The sequence below is a fragment of the Camelus bactrianus genome, chromosome 18 (assembly GCF_048773025.1).
Source record: "Camelus bactrianus isolate YW-2024 breed Bactrian camel chromosome 18, ASM4877302v1, whole genome shotgun sequence".
Classification (NCBI taxonomy): Eukaryota; Metazoa; Chordata; class Mammalia; order Artiodactyla; family Camelidae; genus Camelus; species Camelus bactrianus.
In genome coordinates this window covers 28,539,750-28,556,589 of record NC_133556.1, presented here as the reverse complement: position 1 = coordinate 28,556,589, position 16,840 = coordinate 28,539,750, and the positions used below count along the sequence as shown (strand labels likewise).

At 47.4% G+C, this 16,840-nt stretch overlaps 1 protein-coding gene across 4 annotated transcripts in view; it reads right to left on the bottom strand.

Moving 5' to 3' along the window:
- Positions 1–16,840, bottom strand: part of LMF1 (lipase maturation factor 1) — a 91,236-nt gene that overhangs the window by 73,313 nt on the left and 1,083 nt on the right. For 3 of the 4 annotated variants that reach the window (XR_012500397.1, XM_074346632.1, XM_074346630.1), the window contains exon 2: positions 7,002–7,311. Coding sequence is in view for 2 of the 4 variants with exons in the window: in XM_074346632.1 (XP_074202733.1) it covers positions 7,002–7,311 (310 nt within the window). In the remaining 2 variants the exon portion in view is untranslated. Of the gene's footprint in view, positions 1–7,001; positions 7,312–16,840 lie in introns of those variants that run through there. The other variant, XM_074346633.1, reaches the window with a different exon arrangement.

The window sequence follows — 16,840 nt, the reverse complement described above, 5'->3', positions numbered from 1 at the left end:
TGACACCAGGATCCAGTGACTTCTCATTTTGTGAAAAGTTATCACAGATAAATATTTGTTAAATTACTCTCTCCTGGCTGGGACCGGTTAGTCGTGAAACTGCAGAATCCTCCCACTTCCTTGTCCGGTGCAGAGCTTCCCGAAGGCCTGCTCAGGAGGCAGGGAGATAGGAATTTGTAATGAAGTGTGTTCTAACAAGCCGCACAATTCCTGATGTGTGTATGAATGTCACGAGCCGACGGCCAAACAGCAGCAATACAAGATGGAAAGGCCGCCAGGACACCGCCCTCACCGGACGTGGGACCCGCCACGGCACTGGCAAGCCACATGCAAGGGCAGGGAAGCCTTTCTCAGTGTCTGACGACCACTGCCCCCTCCTGTGTCCCAGCTGAGGTGGCTCTGGGCAGCAGGTGGAGCACTCCCCTGACGAGGACGTGGGGATGAGGGGGCTTCCCTACGAGTGCGGGAACTGCACCCGACAACGCGCCTCAGCTCCGCCCTGCCCCAGGGGACAGGGCCCTGGCATCGCCAAACAATGGAGGGAACGGCACCTTCCTGCTGCCAGGAGCTCGTAAGACTCCAGCAGGGATTTATTTCTATGCAGCAAACATATTCACACCTGTAAGAGTGACTGGACCACAGGCAGGGGCAGCAGAGCGTGTCACTGCGTTTCAGGCCCAGAGCCAAATAAGGTTTTCATTTTCAACAGTCCGAATGCAGCAGCCAGGCAGAGCGTTCCCTCCATGTTTCTGCAGCTTCTGGCATCTGCTCTCGGCACTCTTTGAAATCGATACTCTGTCCCTTCTGCCAGATTGAAGTGCCAAGGTGGCTTCCTTTGCAGGAAGGGACCCCTGGAGCCCTCGACCTTGGTCCAAGTTTAGGGAGATAATCCTTTCCTCTTTGTGGGGGGCCGAGAAGGTAGGAAGAGGAAAGGGCAGCTATACAACCATCCTTAAGAGCAACAAAAAGGTCCTCTAGGATCACCGCCAGGCAGAGCACAGATAACAGAATCAGAAATCTAACTTTCTGGAAAAGTTGATGTTAACGAGAGAAACTGGAGCAGAAGGGACAATGAGGACTTCTGATGTTGTTTTAGCAGGACAGTGCCAGGCCCTGTCAGGTTCTCCTGAGACCACTCCAATTTTATGCAATAATAATTAATGAACTCTGGCCTTGTCTCTCTTTCAGGGTCACTGATTTCCAAGATGTTTAAACTCCTAGAGCAAGAGGACTAGCACCCAGAGCACCAGAGTAAATACGCATGAGTCCACAATGATATGACCAATGCTGAGTAAATATGGGACACGGGACAGACCTGTGCGGAAGAACCTACGTCACCGTGTGCACGCTCTGCCTTCAAGGATGGGCCAACTCCCCTCCCTGTATGTGGGCTGCGCGCCCACCAAATGCGACGTCCTCCAAACAAGAACACAGAGTTGACTTCGGACAAAAAGAAGACCTTGACAGTGGAGATACCTGAAGGCATGACTCCAGCCAGAGGTCAGAGTCACTGTCAGCAGAACCAGCTCCCTGATACATGTGTGGACAACAGCACTACACCTCTGGTTTTCCTCCCAAACCCACCATCACCCTGTCAACAATGAGGAAACCTCAGACAAATCCTGCCGGAGGGACATTCTACAAAATCCCTGTCTGGTCTTCCTCAACACCATCAAGGCACCAGAAACAGAAGAGTCTGAGATGAGATTGTCCCAGTCCAGAGGAGCCCAAGGAGGCATGACGCCAGAGGATTCCTTCCCAGGGAGGGAAGAAGCAAGCAGATGTGAATAAACAACTGTGTCGGTACTGGCTTGTTAAGTGTGACAAGTGCACCGTCTAACATAGAGGATGGTAGCAGGACCGGGAGTCAGGTACACAAGAACTCAGCACTGCTTCTGCAGTGATTCAGTAAATCTAAAACTATCCTAAAAATGAAGTTTGTGAAATTAAAAAGAAATTGATGGAGCTGGGCAGCAACGGAACCTGTGCCTCAGAAGAGCTGCCTCCAATTCCGCAAACAGAGCACAGACGTCACCGTGAGGCTAGCCCAGCATCCCTCCTGCGAGCGCAACACCCAGGGCTCTGGCAATGTCAGGTTCTGGCCAAAACAAGACAACTCACCCCAAAATGAGGAACCCAGCGAGGCACCTGGCTGCTGACCCAGTGCCCAGCTGCCTCCCGCCTCAGCCCGCCTGACAGAGCTGTGCCCCCAGCCAGCAAGGTTTCCTCTATAGAACCAGATGGAACTACATATTTCACAGAGTTGCCCACCCTCGGGGACGACTGTGACTACTGCCACCCCCACCCCAACCTCAGGTACCACTAAAACCCGCTCCTCCACGCTCGATTGTGAATGATGGCAGGGTGTGATCACCAAGCACTGGCTTGGCACTGCTGCACTTGTGTCTCCCTGCACGTGGCCCAGGGGCTCGGGGGGCTTCTCACTGATGGGTCACAGTGGCTAACACTTTCCTCAAGGAGGAAGCTCTTGGAATGGCCCATCACCTAAGCTAAGCGGCTCTTATGCTTCCGGTCTTCCAGAATACTGTCCAGTGTCATCGAGAAGACACCACAGGCACCAGAAAGGCTCCGTCTAGCAGCTGGCTGCCTCCTTCCCTCAGGGGTAGAGAGCTTGACCAACCAAGACGGAACAAAGTCACAGCCTAAGAAAATGCCTCGAAAGAAGTGGGTCTGCTCCTCCTTTTCCCTTCCACCAGCCAGTGAGGCCCCAATGAAGTCCAAGGAATTTTCTCATCCATCAAGAAGCTCTGAACTGCCGGGCCTACTATATGAGACTGTGGAACCTGGGCCCAACGGAGCCCCCCTCTGGGGGGTGGGGGTTGCTCCCATCTCCTATAAGGAGCCTGACAGTAGCCCTGGTTTGAGAGATGACAGGGCCTGAAAACCAAGACTGTGCCCACCCTGGTCCTCAACATGAGGGCAGCAGGTTGGGGGGATGGCAGGTGGGGTGGGGAGGGCTGCAGGTGGCAGGGCAGGTGGTGGGCGGCAGGGGTAAATGAAGAAACCACAACTCACACCTTAGACCTGCCCACACATGGAAACACAACCTTCTAGCTGCCACGCCTTGAATGTCCGAAACCCAAAGGATGCTGGCACATGTGTCCTTGACAAAGCACAGGGGCATGTGAGAAGGAGAGCTGACGGCCACCAGGGACTCAGGGCCACAAAGGTGCTGGCAGCAAAAGAAGGTTCTGGAAACATTTTGCAGGTAAAATCAAGAGGATATGGAGGTTGGTGAAACACAGGGGAAGTGGGGAGAAACATGAAAGAGTCCCAGGTCTCCCCGGGGTCCCACCTGGGGTAAACAGGCAACGTGTGGATGCAGTGACTTGTGGAACTGGGGACAAAGGCACAGCAATGACACAGCCCAGGTATTCACAGGGCCGGTACAGGGCCTGAGCAAGCTGCACAGACTCATGGGACCTGGGAGCAGACTGAGGGAGCAGCAGGGCAGCGCTCTCACTGCCATGGCGGCCCCATGCCTGCCCGCGTGGCAGAGGACCCGGGAGAGCAGAAACCCCGGCGGGGGCAGACCACCGGCGTGCCCCGTCTCGGTTCCCTTCCTCCTGCTAGAGGTGGGAACACTGGGATCTCACCCTCCCTCCCACTGCACCTCCTGCCACCACCAGACAAGGAGTTAATAAAGCCGTCTTTTCTGGCTCCTTTGAAAACACTCGCTTTCATGAATCTGAGGACCTGGGTCATCACCCTGTGAAGCACTGAGTGCATAACTGAAGAAGCCGCTCTCCCCGATACGAAGGTCTTCGACCAGCACCTCTGTGAAGATTCGTCAGGCTCCGCCTGCTTCGCAAACACTTATTGGGACCACATGGGGAAGGCCAGAGAAGGGCGGTCATGGTCCCAGAATGTGCAGGCTGTCGGGGAGAATTGTCTGACTCCGCCCAAGACACTGACATGGGGCCTCCCTTGGTCTCTCTGCAGCAATACAGGAGCCCACTTCTACTGAGGATGTCACAGACACTGGTCTGGGTCCGCAGGAGCAGAGAGAGCACCCACTTAAGAGAAAGGAGAGAGGGGGCCCTAAGCAAAGCACCGGCACACACGAGCAAGGCTGGGCAGGCGCCGTGAGGCCACGAGACCCCAGTGCAAGGGCTGTGGTGCAGGGAGAGATGTGCCTGGTGCCTCTGTGCCCCAAGGGGGCTTCCTGTCCCCACCGCAGAATGCCAGTTGGACAACACTTGAAAGACAGCCCATCAACGGTGTCCATTATCTGAGCATCTCATCCCAAACAGATATCCTTTTCTCTCAAGTTATAAAATAAACGGAATGTGAAAGAACAGAGTGTGTCTAACTTTCGTGCTGGGGTATCACAAAAAGGAAGCCAGACTTCATTTAAGGTGTCATCACTCTCGTAGTAAGTTTCCAGTGTCACTATGACAACCCAGAAACTATCATCTGTCAGGGGAACCCGAGTCAAGGGGGACCTGAATTTGCCTTCCAGGCTGAGGGGCCTGACCATGCTGACAGTCTCATCTGGGGCCCCATACCTGGGCCACAACCAGAGGCCTGCAGTTCAGCTAGGAACACGGACATTTGGCATCAGGAACATGGTAAATAATCCACTGGTCTCCACTGACAGATTATTTTTTCCTTTTACATTTTTCACCTAAAACATCTCATGCATCCTTTCTGAGAAGACATAGTTTCATTTTATTTTGCTTTAGTGAGCTTAAATTAATTTGAATCACATTTTTTTAATATACCCAAGTGAAGGGGAGCAGAACATCTTTTCCAGTGAAAAAATATGACTATTTTCGGCCACGTGTACTCACGACAGGTTTTCAAAACTCTTCCCTGACCAGTACATCCTAGATGTGATAAGGAAATGCTGTTTAAAGTAAAACTGACAGTGGATATGACTTTACTGGTTGCTAGGTGCAGGACGGCACCCCCAAACCACACGTCAAAGAGCCGAAGCAGCCTCCCTGCACCGGGCACTGCACTCCCACTCTTGGTAACTCCAGCTGTTCAAACGGGACACATGCACCTAGAAGTCTCCCTCCTCTGGCATGACTTAGAATCACATGTCCCAAGAGACAGTAGCCTCTTAGACATCAAGAAAAACCCACCCAGAGTCATCTTGTGCTGGTAAACACCCACTGACTGGAGAGGGGGCAGTGACCATGTGTGGCCGCCGTGGAGGTCAGACGCATTGAGGTGGCAGTGCCCTGTGAATCCCAGGTGGGCAGGAGCAGACGGGAGCGAGGGCAGCTTCACCTGCCTCGCAGCTGCCAGATGGGCATGAGGCACACTCCACCTCATGGGTGTCAACCCCTATTTCTACCCTACCCACCTGGGCCTTAGAAAAGAAAATATCATAAATCAAATGTAAATCTCCTCCCTTCAGGAACCCAGTGCAGTTTCTGTATGAACTGAACCCATGGTGCTGACACACAATACTACGTTGCCGGCGACCCTGTGGAAACCTGGTAAGTGACACCTGACACCTGTGGGTGTTTCTTCCGATAAATGCAGCTCATGCCACGTGGCCAATCACACTGAAGTTTCCCAAAGTCTTTGCATAAGTTAGAGCTCTCACCACCAGGTTGTTTGCTGGGCAACAGTAACATGTCCACACCAGGGCCCCAGGAAGCAGGGAGGGCAGCTGGGGTGACTGACGTGCCCTCCTACCTGCAGACTGGATTGGGAGGAGGTGCCTTCTGCTCGCACACCAAGTGTCACTCAGACTTGCTCAGGGACCAGGGCCCAGATGACAGGAGCTGGGAGGGATGCCAGATGGCGCCCAGCCCACAGGCACAGCCCTGGGACCACTCTAAATAAACCAGCAAGTGGCACTGAGGGAGTCAGGCATCTAAGTTAAAACCTACTCGCTGTCGTGGTCCAGGACCTTGCCAGCCCCACGGCCTGAGCCTGCACCCCAGACTGTCAGGCCACCAAATGAAGCTTTCCTCCCAAAGGGCAGAGGCCCCCAGTGGGAACATTGTTGCAGCAGGAGCCCCAGAGGTGCTTAACCTCCTGCTCATCTACACAGACATCTCCTTCTCTGCTTCCTGCTCGTCTACCCAGACACTACCCCCTCCATGTCCACACAGACCCTGACGTGTCTACAGAGACACCATCCCCAACCCCAGAACTTTCCTTACAGAGACCTCTGGTAAGTGATCTTTCCTGAATGCTGGCCTACAGCCTGAAAGAAGAGTGGCATTGCCCGCCCCTCCTGGTCTGACTGCAGCAGAGCACCGTACGGTCCCTCGACTTTCATCTGGGTCCATCCCAAGCCATATACTGTGCTGATGCCCTGTCTTTAGTCCCATATGACTTTTTTGGTTGTCTGGCCTCCTGGAGCCAACACCACCTCTGATCTGCCGGTACTGGAGCCTGTTCTCCCCAAAGGGCCAGCCTGACCTCTGACCTTTGGCAAAGGTTCCTTCAAACACAGGCTGGCAGTATGACCAAAGGTCCATGCTCTGGAGGTGACCTTGGTAATTGCTTATTTTGCAAATTGACATGATGTTTTGTAAACTTTTCTGAATCCTGCTGTTTGCATGTCACAATACATTGCAAAAATCAATCTAATTCAACTCATTATTTTAAGGTTCCTTTGGAACAAGGAAGGAGAGGTGGGAGTAGGAGCAGAAGCAGACCTCCAAATGAAGCCCCACCACCAGAGGGCTCCCAGCAGCCCCCCAGCCACTCCCCCTCCAGTTCACAGCCTCCCAGCTTAGCACACTGGCAACGCAGTCTCAGGTGCGGCCATGAAACTCCCAACAGAATCGAAATTATTCCTAAAGAGAAAGGCTCCTGGATTTTGGTTAACTATGTTCAGTAGCATTTACCATGGCCTAATTAAAATGGTGACATTTTCCGAACTGACATAAGAAGAAAGCTTGTTCAATCTCTCCTCCTGCCAGGAGGCCTCGGTGTGCTCTGGGGGTGACATCCCAAGACCCTGAGTGACCACACATCTGGACTATACGTGCCTCAACCTTCCCTCTTACCAGATCTGCCCCACGTTGACCAAGGACATGTAGAGGACCCAGAGAGCAGCCATGAGAATCATATTGGCGCAGCCGAAGACCAGGATGAAAGAGGAGATACCCAGCCCAAGAAGCGCAAGGGCGTCTAGGTTGGAGTCCATGTGAGACCAGTCCAGCAGCCAGAGGATGGTTGGGGCGTAGCTCACAGCATCCCAGCTGACCTGCCCCCGGAAGTGCCGCTGCACACTCCTCAGGTACGTGCTGCAGGGCAGCAGGCCCCTGTCTCCAATTAGCTGCTTGTTCTGGTGGAGGGCCACCAGGAATGCCACACCTGGAAGAAAAGAAGACAAAAGTAACATGAAGAGGAACACAGTCCTCTGTGGATACCAATGGGCACTTTTTAGATGTGTAGGTGGCTGGGCCAGGCAAGAAGATGAGGAACAATCTGACCAATGGTTTGGACTCCAGGTGTCTGAGCATTTCACAAAATCTTGAGGGTCTTAGAAGACCCAGCCTTAGAAGCCACAATGCACATGTATATGTACACATACCTATGTGTGTTATATCTACTTATACACAATGTATATATGTATATAAAATATACACATTTAAATAAAACATGTGCCTATTTACATAAAATGGTTAGTTAACTATCCCAGAATGAACTCTGCTTACAGAAAATTCACAATAAAACATTCATGTCAGAAAAATAAGAAGGCCTCAAATACAAACTTCCACCTTAAGAAATCAGAAAGAACAAATTACACACAAAATAAGCAGCAGAAAAGAAATGTTTTAAAGGAGGCGAACACCAAAACAAAAGAGAAAGTCAATAAAACTACAAGTTGATTCTTAGATAAGATCAACATAATTGATAGAATTCTAGCCAGACTTATCAAGAAAAGGAGAGAAGATATCAATATTAGAGGTGAAAAAGGGAACATCATTATGGATCCTACAGACACAAAAAGATAATAAAGGAATACCACAAATCTCTCTAGGGTTGTATATCTGACAACTTAGATGAATTAGACGAATTACTTGAAAGACTACCAAACTCAAAAACATTGATGGTTTTTTTCAAAAAACCATCAGTGTAATTCAGCATACTAACAAACTAAATAAGAAAATCATATGATAGTATAAATAGACACACAAAAAAGTACATGAAAGAATTCATCCCTTCATGATTAAAAAAAAAAACTTTCGGGGGGACGGTATAGCTCAAGTGGTAGAGCACATGCTTAGCATGCATGAGGTCCTGGGTTCAACCCCCAGTACCTCCTCTAAAAATAAATAGACAAATAAACCTAATTACCTACCCCCTCAAAAATAACTTTCAGCAAATTAAGAACAGAGGGAACTTCATCAATCTATAAAAGATAGCTATGAAAAACCTACAGCAAAGATCATACTTAAAGATTAGTGACTGAATACTTTCCCCCTAAGATTTGGAACAAAGCAAGACTCTCTCATTACTCTTATTCAGCACTGTATGGAAAATCCTAGCTAGTGTAGTGTGGTAAGTATAAGAACTAAAAGACATATAGATTAGAAAGGAAGACATAAAACTATCTTAAAAAAGTTTTTTTTAATTAAAGTACAGTCAGTTTCAATGTGTCAATTTTTGGTGTACAGCACAATGTCCCAGTCATGCATATACACACATATATTCGTTTTCATACTCTTTTTCATTAAAGGTTATTATAAGATATTGAATATAGGGTGATGGTGCCTTCATAGAATGAGTTTGGGAGTACTCCCTCCTTTTCAATCTTATGGAAGAGTTTGAGAAGGACCAGTATGAGTTCTTCATTGTATGTTTGGTAGAATTCCCCAGTGAAGCCATCTAGTCCTAGGCTTTTTTTTGCAGGGAGGTTTTTCATTGCTAATTGTATTTCGTTTCTAGTGATTGTTCTGTTGAAGTGGTCTATTTCTTCTTGAACTTACCATATGATCCAGCAATCCCACTTTTGGGTGTATATCCTTTAAAAGATACATGCATCCCAGTGTTCATAGCAGCACTATGTATACAATAGCCAAGACATGGAAGCAACCGAAATGTCCATCGACAGATGATTGGATAAAGAAGTTGTGGTATAGTTATACAATGGAATACTACTCAGCCATAAAAAGAATAAAATAATGCCATTTGTAGCAACATGGATGGAACCAGAGATCGTCATTCTAAGGGAAGTAAGCCAGAAAGAGAAAGAAAAATACGATATGATATCACTTATACGTGGAGTCAAAGAAAAAAAAAGACACTCATTCTATGAAGCCACCATCACCCTGATACAAAAACCAAAGACACTACTGAAAAAGAAAATTACAGGCCAATATCACTGATGAACACAGATGCAAAAATCCTCAAAGCTATCTTTATTAATAGATGGCATTATTGCCTATGTAGAAAATCCCAAAGAATCCACAAAAACAAACCCTGTGGCACAAATAAGTGAGTTTTTCAAGGTCACAATATACAAGATCAATATACAAGTCAGCTGTATTCCTATGTATCAGCAATGAACCACTGTAACCTAACTTTTTGTTTAAAATTATAATAGCAACCCCACAAAGTGCCTAGATAAAAAACTAACAAAATATACACAGAATCTATATGTAGGAAACTACAAGACATAATGAAAGAAATAAAAAAAAGATGTAAATAAATGGAGAGATTCATTGTGTTCATGAACTGGAAGAGTCAGCATTATTTAGATGTCAGTTCTCCCCAATTTGATCTATAGATTCAATGCAATCTCAATCAAAACATCCAATAAGCTTTTCACAGATACTGGCAAGTTGATTCTAAAATGTATATGGAAAACCAAAGAAACTAAAATAGCCAAAATAATTCAGATAAAGAACAAAGTTTGAGGACTCTTATTACTCAATTTTAAGACTTACTACAAAGCTACAGTAAGCAATAGTGTGGTACTGGCAAAAGGACAGACACGTAAGTCAACAGAAAAGACCAGAGAGCCCAGAAAGAGACCTACACAAAAACAGTCAACTGATTTTTGACAAGGGTGCAAAGACAGTTTAAAGGAGAAAGACGTTTTAACAAGTGGTGCTGGAACAACTGGACGTCACATGGACAAAGATGAACCTTGAGACATACTTCACAACTTACAGAAAAATTTATTCAAATTGGACCAGAGATCTAACTGTAAAACATGGAAGTATAGAACATCTAGAAGAAAATATAGAAGGAAATTTATGTGACTTGGGTTTGGCAATGAAGTTTTAGATACAACACCAAAGGCACGATCCATGAAGGAAAAAAACTGATAAATTCTACTTTATCAAATGAAAAACTTTTGCTCTGTAAAAGACATTTTTAAGAGAATGAAAAGACAAGTCACAGATTGGGAAAAATATCTCCAAATCACATTTCTGATAAAGTACTTGCATCCAGAATACTTAAAGTACTGTTAAAACTGAATGATGAAGAAAAAGAAAAAGAAAACAAAAAATTCAACAATGAGAAAACAAACAACCCAGCTTTAAATGGGCAAAAGATCTGAACAGACACTGAAAGTCATCTGCTGCACACAAAGAAGATACACAAATGCCAAATAAACACATGAAAAGATGTTTAATATCATTTGTTACTGGGGAAACGCCAATTAAAACCACAGTGCAGTATCACCACACACCTATCATAACAGCCCAAGTCCAAAAAATGAAAATACCAAATGCTCCAGAGGATTCAGAACAACAGGAACTCTCATTTGTTGCTGGTGGGATGTAAACTGGTGTGGCTACTCTGGAAGACAGTTTGGAAGTTCCTTATGAAGTTAAACATAGATTTACCATATGACCCAGCAATTATACTCTTAGGTATTCACCCAAATGAACCAAAAACTTACACTTACACAAAAGCCTGCATGCAAATGTTTACAGGAGCTTTGTTCATAACTGCAAAAACTGGAAACAACATAGACGCCCCTCAGCATTGGAATGGATAAATAAACTATGGTGCATTCATACAATGAAATGATATTCAGAGAGAAAAATGCAGAAGCTGCTGATTCACGCAAGTGCATTTCACTAAGTAAAGGAACCCAGACCTAAAGTCTACACACACTGTAGGATTCCATTCACCTGACATGGGGCAGAACACAGATCAGAGTGTGCCAGGGGCTGGCTGGTGGCGGAGGCAGCCGACTACGTGCACAGGAGAATTTTCAGAAGATGGAACTATTCTGTATGGTACTTGGGTGATGGATAACTATGCATTTGTCAAAACTCATAAAAATGTACATCACAAAAACTGAACTTTAATGTATATAAACTCAAAACAACCTAGCCAGGAGGTCAGGGAATGCCAGGATGGAACGCAGACTGTGACAAATGATCCAACGCCACTGCAAATGTATAGAACGGCCACACTGAATGGAAGGCATGAGGGAGACCTGGCCTAAGTAACTTTAGAAATTGTTTGAGTGAAAATTGTAAGTACAATGGCAAAAGGAACTGTATACAAACACTGGAGTCTAATTGATGTTCCTCTCAGGGGTGGGTGAACAATTTTGTAACTGCTTTGCATGTGCACTGGGGTTGAGCAAATAAACAAACCATGGGAGATGGCGGGGCAAGATTTCTCACTAGCGGAGAAAGGAAGTTCCAGACAAGCAAGAAGGGAAGGACAACACATATCCTGAGTACTGGATTAGAATCGGAGATGTGAGTATGATCGTGTTTACCCTAATATATAGTGAAATGGACACACAGAGAAATGGTCACATGTGACTGTGCACACACATGTATGTAACCTAGCTCTGTCTGCTAAGAGTCTGGAAGCAGTGACATGCAATGCAATGGGCACTCTTGGCAGCCAGATCTAGGTTCTTAACATCACTCTCCAATCAAAGGAACAAGGGCTCCCAGAGAAATGGCTGCTTTTAGAGCTGAGAAATAAGAGAGGAGACTGCAGCATCCTGCAGCACCCTGCAGCACCAGGAAGTAAGGAAGCACTCACAGAACGAAGAACAGAGGCACGGCACAAGGACAAGGGAGACAATTGGGAAGAACCACCACTGACTAGAGCCAGACAATTTGATACCACAATGGTAACAGTGTGGGACCATAACCCAGAGTGTAAACAAACATGGCGACTGCTAAATAAATTCCTTACAGAGGAAATCTAAGTAATACATGAAGATGCCCCCTTGGGCAGGGGGTGGCGGCGCTGATGACCCCTCCCCTGGAGAGCAGGCTGGACCCCATCACTGGCTTCCAGAGGACATAGAATGGATGGGAAGAGTAGAATCTGACGGGAGAAACACCTGGCACACACCTCAACCAGGTGATCCAGGTGAACATAATCCATGATGTGAAAGGGACCTCACCTCTGTGGGACTCTCCTCAAATCACAACCTGTCCAGTCATGAGAAAATACTGGACAAACCAATTGAAGGACATTCTACCAAATATATGACCAGACCTGCTCAAAACTGTCAGGGTCATCAAGAACCAGGGACGTCCGGAGACTGCGAGTGTCATCGCATGTTTACCCTAATATATATTTAAATGGACACACGGAGAAATGACCAGAGGGAGCTCAGGAGTGGTGAGGGCTAACGTCAGGCGCTCCTGGGAGGGACCCAGAACCAGAAGGGGCACTGGTGGAAGTCTGACAGTCTGGAGTTTGGTTAGTAGTTTTAAAAATAAAAGGGTGAATGTTTCTTGAAAGCCTACTATGGGCAGCTCACTGCCCTGTAGGAAGAAAACTGAGACCTGAGCCCACCTGTGAGAGAAGACATCCAGGACGTCATGAATAAAGACAGAGTGCTAGACACCTGGTCTTCTCCCTGCCCCCTTCTTCCCACACCCCTCCTGCTGCCTCCACCACTGGGCAGAAACTACCCAAGTCCACGTGCCACTGACTTTCCTGGTAACGTCGAGGCCATCCCACCGTGGTGCCCACCCAGCCCTGGCCCTATGTGTGTGTGCACGCACATGCATCCAGGTGGAGCCTGTCTCTCCTGACTCAGACTGCTCCTGCACACTCCAAAACCCACTCTGGGCTCTTCCACACAGGGGGACCTAATCAGCAAAGGCTGAACAGCTGGATGTCCCCCCTCCCCATAACCACAGTTCACAGTTCAATGCCATGAAAGAAAAATGAGATTTGGCTTCGCCAATTAAATAGTTTAAAAAAGTAAACTGAAGACGAGCAGCATAGGAAACTTCCAACCTTACCTACAGGAAAAAATGAATATAGAAGGGATTTAAATTTCAGAAGAAAAAAACCTATTTTTCACTCCTGTTACAGAAATGGCTAAGTAGAAAGAAAAAACAATTCAAAAAAAAAAAAAATCACAGGATCTCAAAGCTAAACCAAACAACCAAACTTAGAAAGGCTCAGTCACCCCCACCCTACTCTAGGAAGGAAGGAGACAGCTCCCCCAAGACTCAGCTCTAAGAAGGAAGGAGTCAGCCCCCAACCCAGCTCTAGGAAAGCTTCTCAGCTGCTCCTTGAAGGGGTAACTCAGAGACTGATCTAGAAGAGGGGACCAGGTCACCTTACGCATTATCAAAGATGTCTGCAAATATTTTCTTCAAAAATCAAAAAGAAAAAATTTAGTCTTCTCTCCCCTTCAGATAAAATGCATTAAAATTAAAACAGAATCATCTGCAAAATGTCACTCTCCACTGGGTGGTTTTATTGACTGCGGTTAAAATCTGGGACTTGGCACAATAACCACCAATACTTTTTCTTTAAAGGCGTGTACTATACAGAGCTCAGAAGTAGGGCAGTGTTTGTTTTTTAAACAAACTGGAAGCATTTTACAGAGAAGCTTGTAAAACCAAGCAGAGCATTTCATTAGAATTCATGGGGCCTGGAGGAAAGAACAAGAACTAACTTCCCATGAACTCTCAGAACCGCTGAAAACTTAGAACAGAAAACTACACAAGATTCCAGTATTCTTTTGGTTCCATTTTTTCCCTCAGATTTTCCAGAGAACAGCTAAGAGTGCAGCAAATGCAGGTGTAGGTGGGTCTGCTGGGCCCCGTCAGTCCTGGGCTTGGGCACTGACCCCACCCGACCCCAGGTGACACTCCTCTTGACCACGAGTGTGACAAGGTGCCACCTTTAGAGGGTGCGGTCTGGGTTCATCTCAGACTCTCCAAGAGATCATTAGCTGGCGGGAAAGACGTAATAAACTCCACTACATGTAATGTTAGCAAGGAAAGATGACAAGCATGACACCACACAACGCATCCAAACCAAAAGGACAGTACCGCGAGCTGGCAAATCCAGGAATTAAGAGTTAGGCTGAAACTAGCTTGAGATCCTTTTGAAGTAGAATTTTTAAAGAAACATTATCCCGGGGACTCCACAGTGACAGTCTGGAACCAGGGAGATAAATAATTTTACTGATGCATCAAAAAAATCTTCCGCTGGCTCCAGTGCTCACAGCTCCTTCTGGAGAGCCCTGCAGTGGCAGTCACCTTCACACGGCTTCTGACGATCACGGCAGTCACAGAGGTGCGTCCACGTTGGGAGTAAAACTCCAGGGCCCAGGAGGAGCTCACCTCCTTTTCCATCACATCCTCATTTAGCTTCAGGCTCTGGCCGGAGCTGGGAGTCTTGGTGGGCTGGTGGTCCCCAAATAGGGTGCAGCTGGGACCCACTGGGGTATCTGGACAGACATGAGCCTAAAGTCAGCAGACTGGGCAGACCCAGAAGAGCTCGTCCAGAATGAGGGCAGGAGTCTTTTAAGTCCAAGTGAGCTCACTGAGGCCCTGAGAAGGAATGAGGGAGGGAGCTCACAGAGCCATGCTATTACATGACAGGGACAAGGGTGGCAAGGCAGCAGGCTCGAAAAGCTCCCAGAAGGAAAGCAAGTCCCTATGGTACTGTAATATCATAAGAAATATTTATTTGTTCTTCGTCCTGGTTCCTGGCACAGAGCTCCTAAAATCCTGGGGATTTCCTGAGTGATGGGGTGAGAGGAGCATCTGTCATTCATAACAAGCCCCATTCAACCTCACCCGGGTTTATACCAATAGGCTCTCGGGGGATCGGAGGATGAGGACTGGTTCCCAGGGGAACTTTCAGCCCCACTCCTGACCTCCAAACTCCAGAGGGGGAGGGGCTGGAGACAACTACTCTCCAACTACCAGGGATTTAATCAGTCATGCCTATGTACTGGAGCCTCCCTACAAACCCTACATGAAGGGGTTCAGGGAGCTTCTGGCTGTGAACATGTAGAGGTGCAGGGAGGGTGGCTCCCACAGGGGGTATCAGGGCTCCACACCCCTTTTCTGAGCATCTCTTCCATCTGGCTGTTCCTGAGTCATGTGTCCTGTATGATAAACCAGTAAACAGAAGCAAAGTGTTTCCCTGTGTTCTGTGAGCCATTCTGGTACCCTGAGGTCATGGGCACTCCAATTTACAGCTGGTAGGTCAGAAGCACAGGTGACGACCTGGACTTGTGACTGGTGTCTGAGGTAAGGGGTCTGTGGGACTAAGCCCTCAGCCTGTGGGGTCTGCACTGACGCCTGGCAGTTAGCGTAAGAACAAAGTGATGTGTGGGACACACAGGTGGTGTCTGGACAATGAGAGGATTAGTCAGTGTGAGACAGAAGCCACATCTGGTGTGAGCAGAAGAGATGACAGTGTTTCCCTTTAATCACCTGCAAAAGAGCAGGAGTCAGACTGGGTAAAGACTCCTCAGCACCACAAAACTCCAAGGAACACTGCTCAGACTAAGAACCACAGACCCAGGCATATGGATACTTCCCATGTGTGCAAGGAAGGACAGGACACAGAAGGTTCACCTCTCCACATCCTTTTTTGGAAAGCTGTTTGGGGATACACACCAGCCAAGAGAGAGAACAAACTAAAAAAATAAGATGTGAGATCAGAGGAATCATGACTACAACTCCGAGAGAACCAGGGACCTCAAGGGTGGGCACTCTGTGAACTGAGTGATCAGCTGGGGCACTGACTGGAGAGGGAGGAGGACACAGTTGGAAAGGTATCCCGTGGTGACACAGAGTGATAAAGACTGCAAAAAGTCCAGGAAATTTTACGGAGCAGGAGCTGCTTCCAGAAGACAGAGGATGGAGGTATTAAACACTGTCCCTGAATGCAAGGAGCTTCCGGGGAGATGCACAGATAGGTAGGCTAACAGCAGTAAGGACGCTGTTAGATGTGCAGAGGGTATAGGAAGCACAGGACTGGGGTCCATTATTCAGCTTCCTGGTTAGCAGGCCATGAGAGCAACGATAACCTCCAACATCAAGGGAAATGTGTGAAGAGCCGAAGGGATTGTGGGAAATCCCTGGAACTTAAAGGACTCTGAGGTACCTCTCAGCCCCCATGAGATCTGGAACCCTCTAGAAAGAGATCAATGCAGGATGACTGCCCACCTGCCTGGGCCATCTCAGCCACAGAATCTCATCACTGGAAGATGGGAAACTGGTTCCTTTGCAGAAAAACACTGATTCTACCCCAAATAGAGACAAAAGATAGGGGGGAAATGCATCTACCAAAGCAAATCATTCTGTTCTCAGCACCAGGCTTAAAATACATGCTTGCCCCGGTGGTGCAAAACAGGTTTCATCCTGAATTGAATAGAGCATTCCTATGGAGATCAAAGGCTGGCCCACTCATCGGAGAGCTGAGCTGGGTTTTATAAACTGTGCTCTCTCCAAGCAAAGCCACCAGGGTCTTTCCACTGTTGCGGGGCCAGTTTAAAGGTCCATTGGAGTCTCGCAGATCAACTTTGTCTTGACTCCGTCTTTTGCTAAGAAACAGCTCAAACGTTTAGAATGACTATTTAATCCTGCGGGGGATAAAGCAATACTGGCAAGAACTATTTTTTTTTTTTGCAATAACT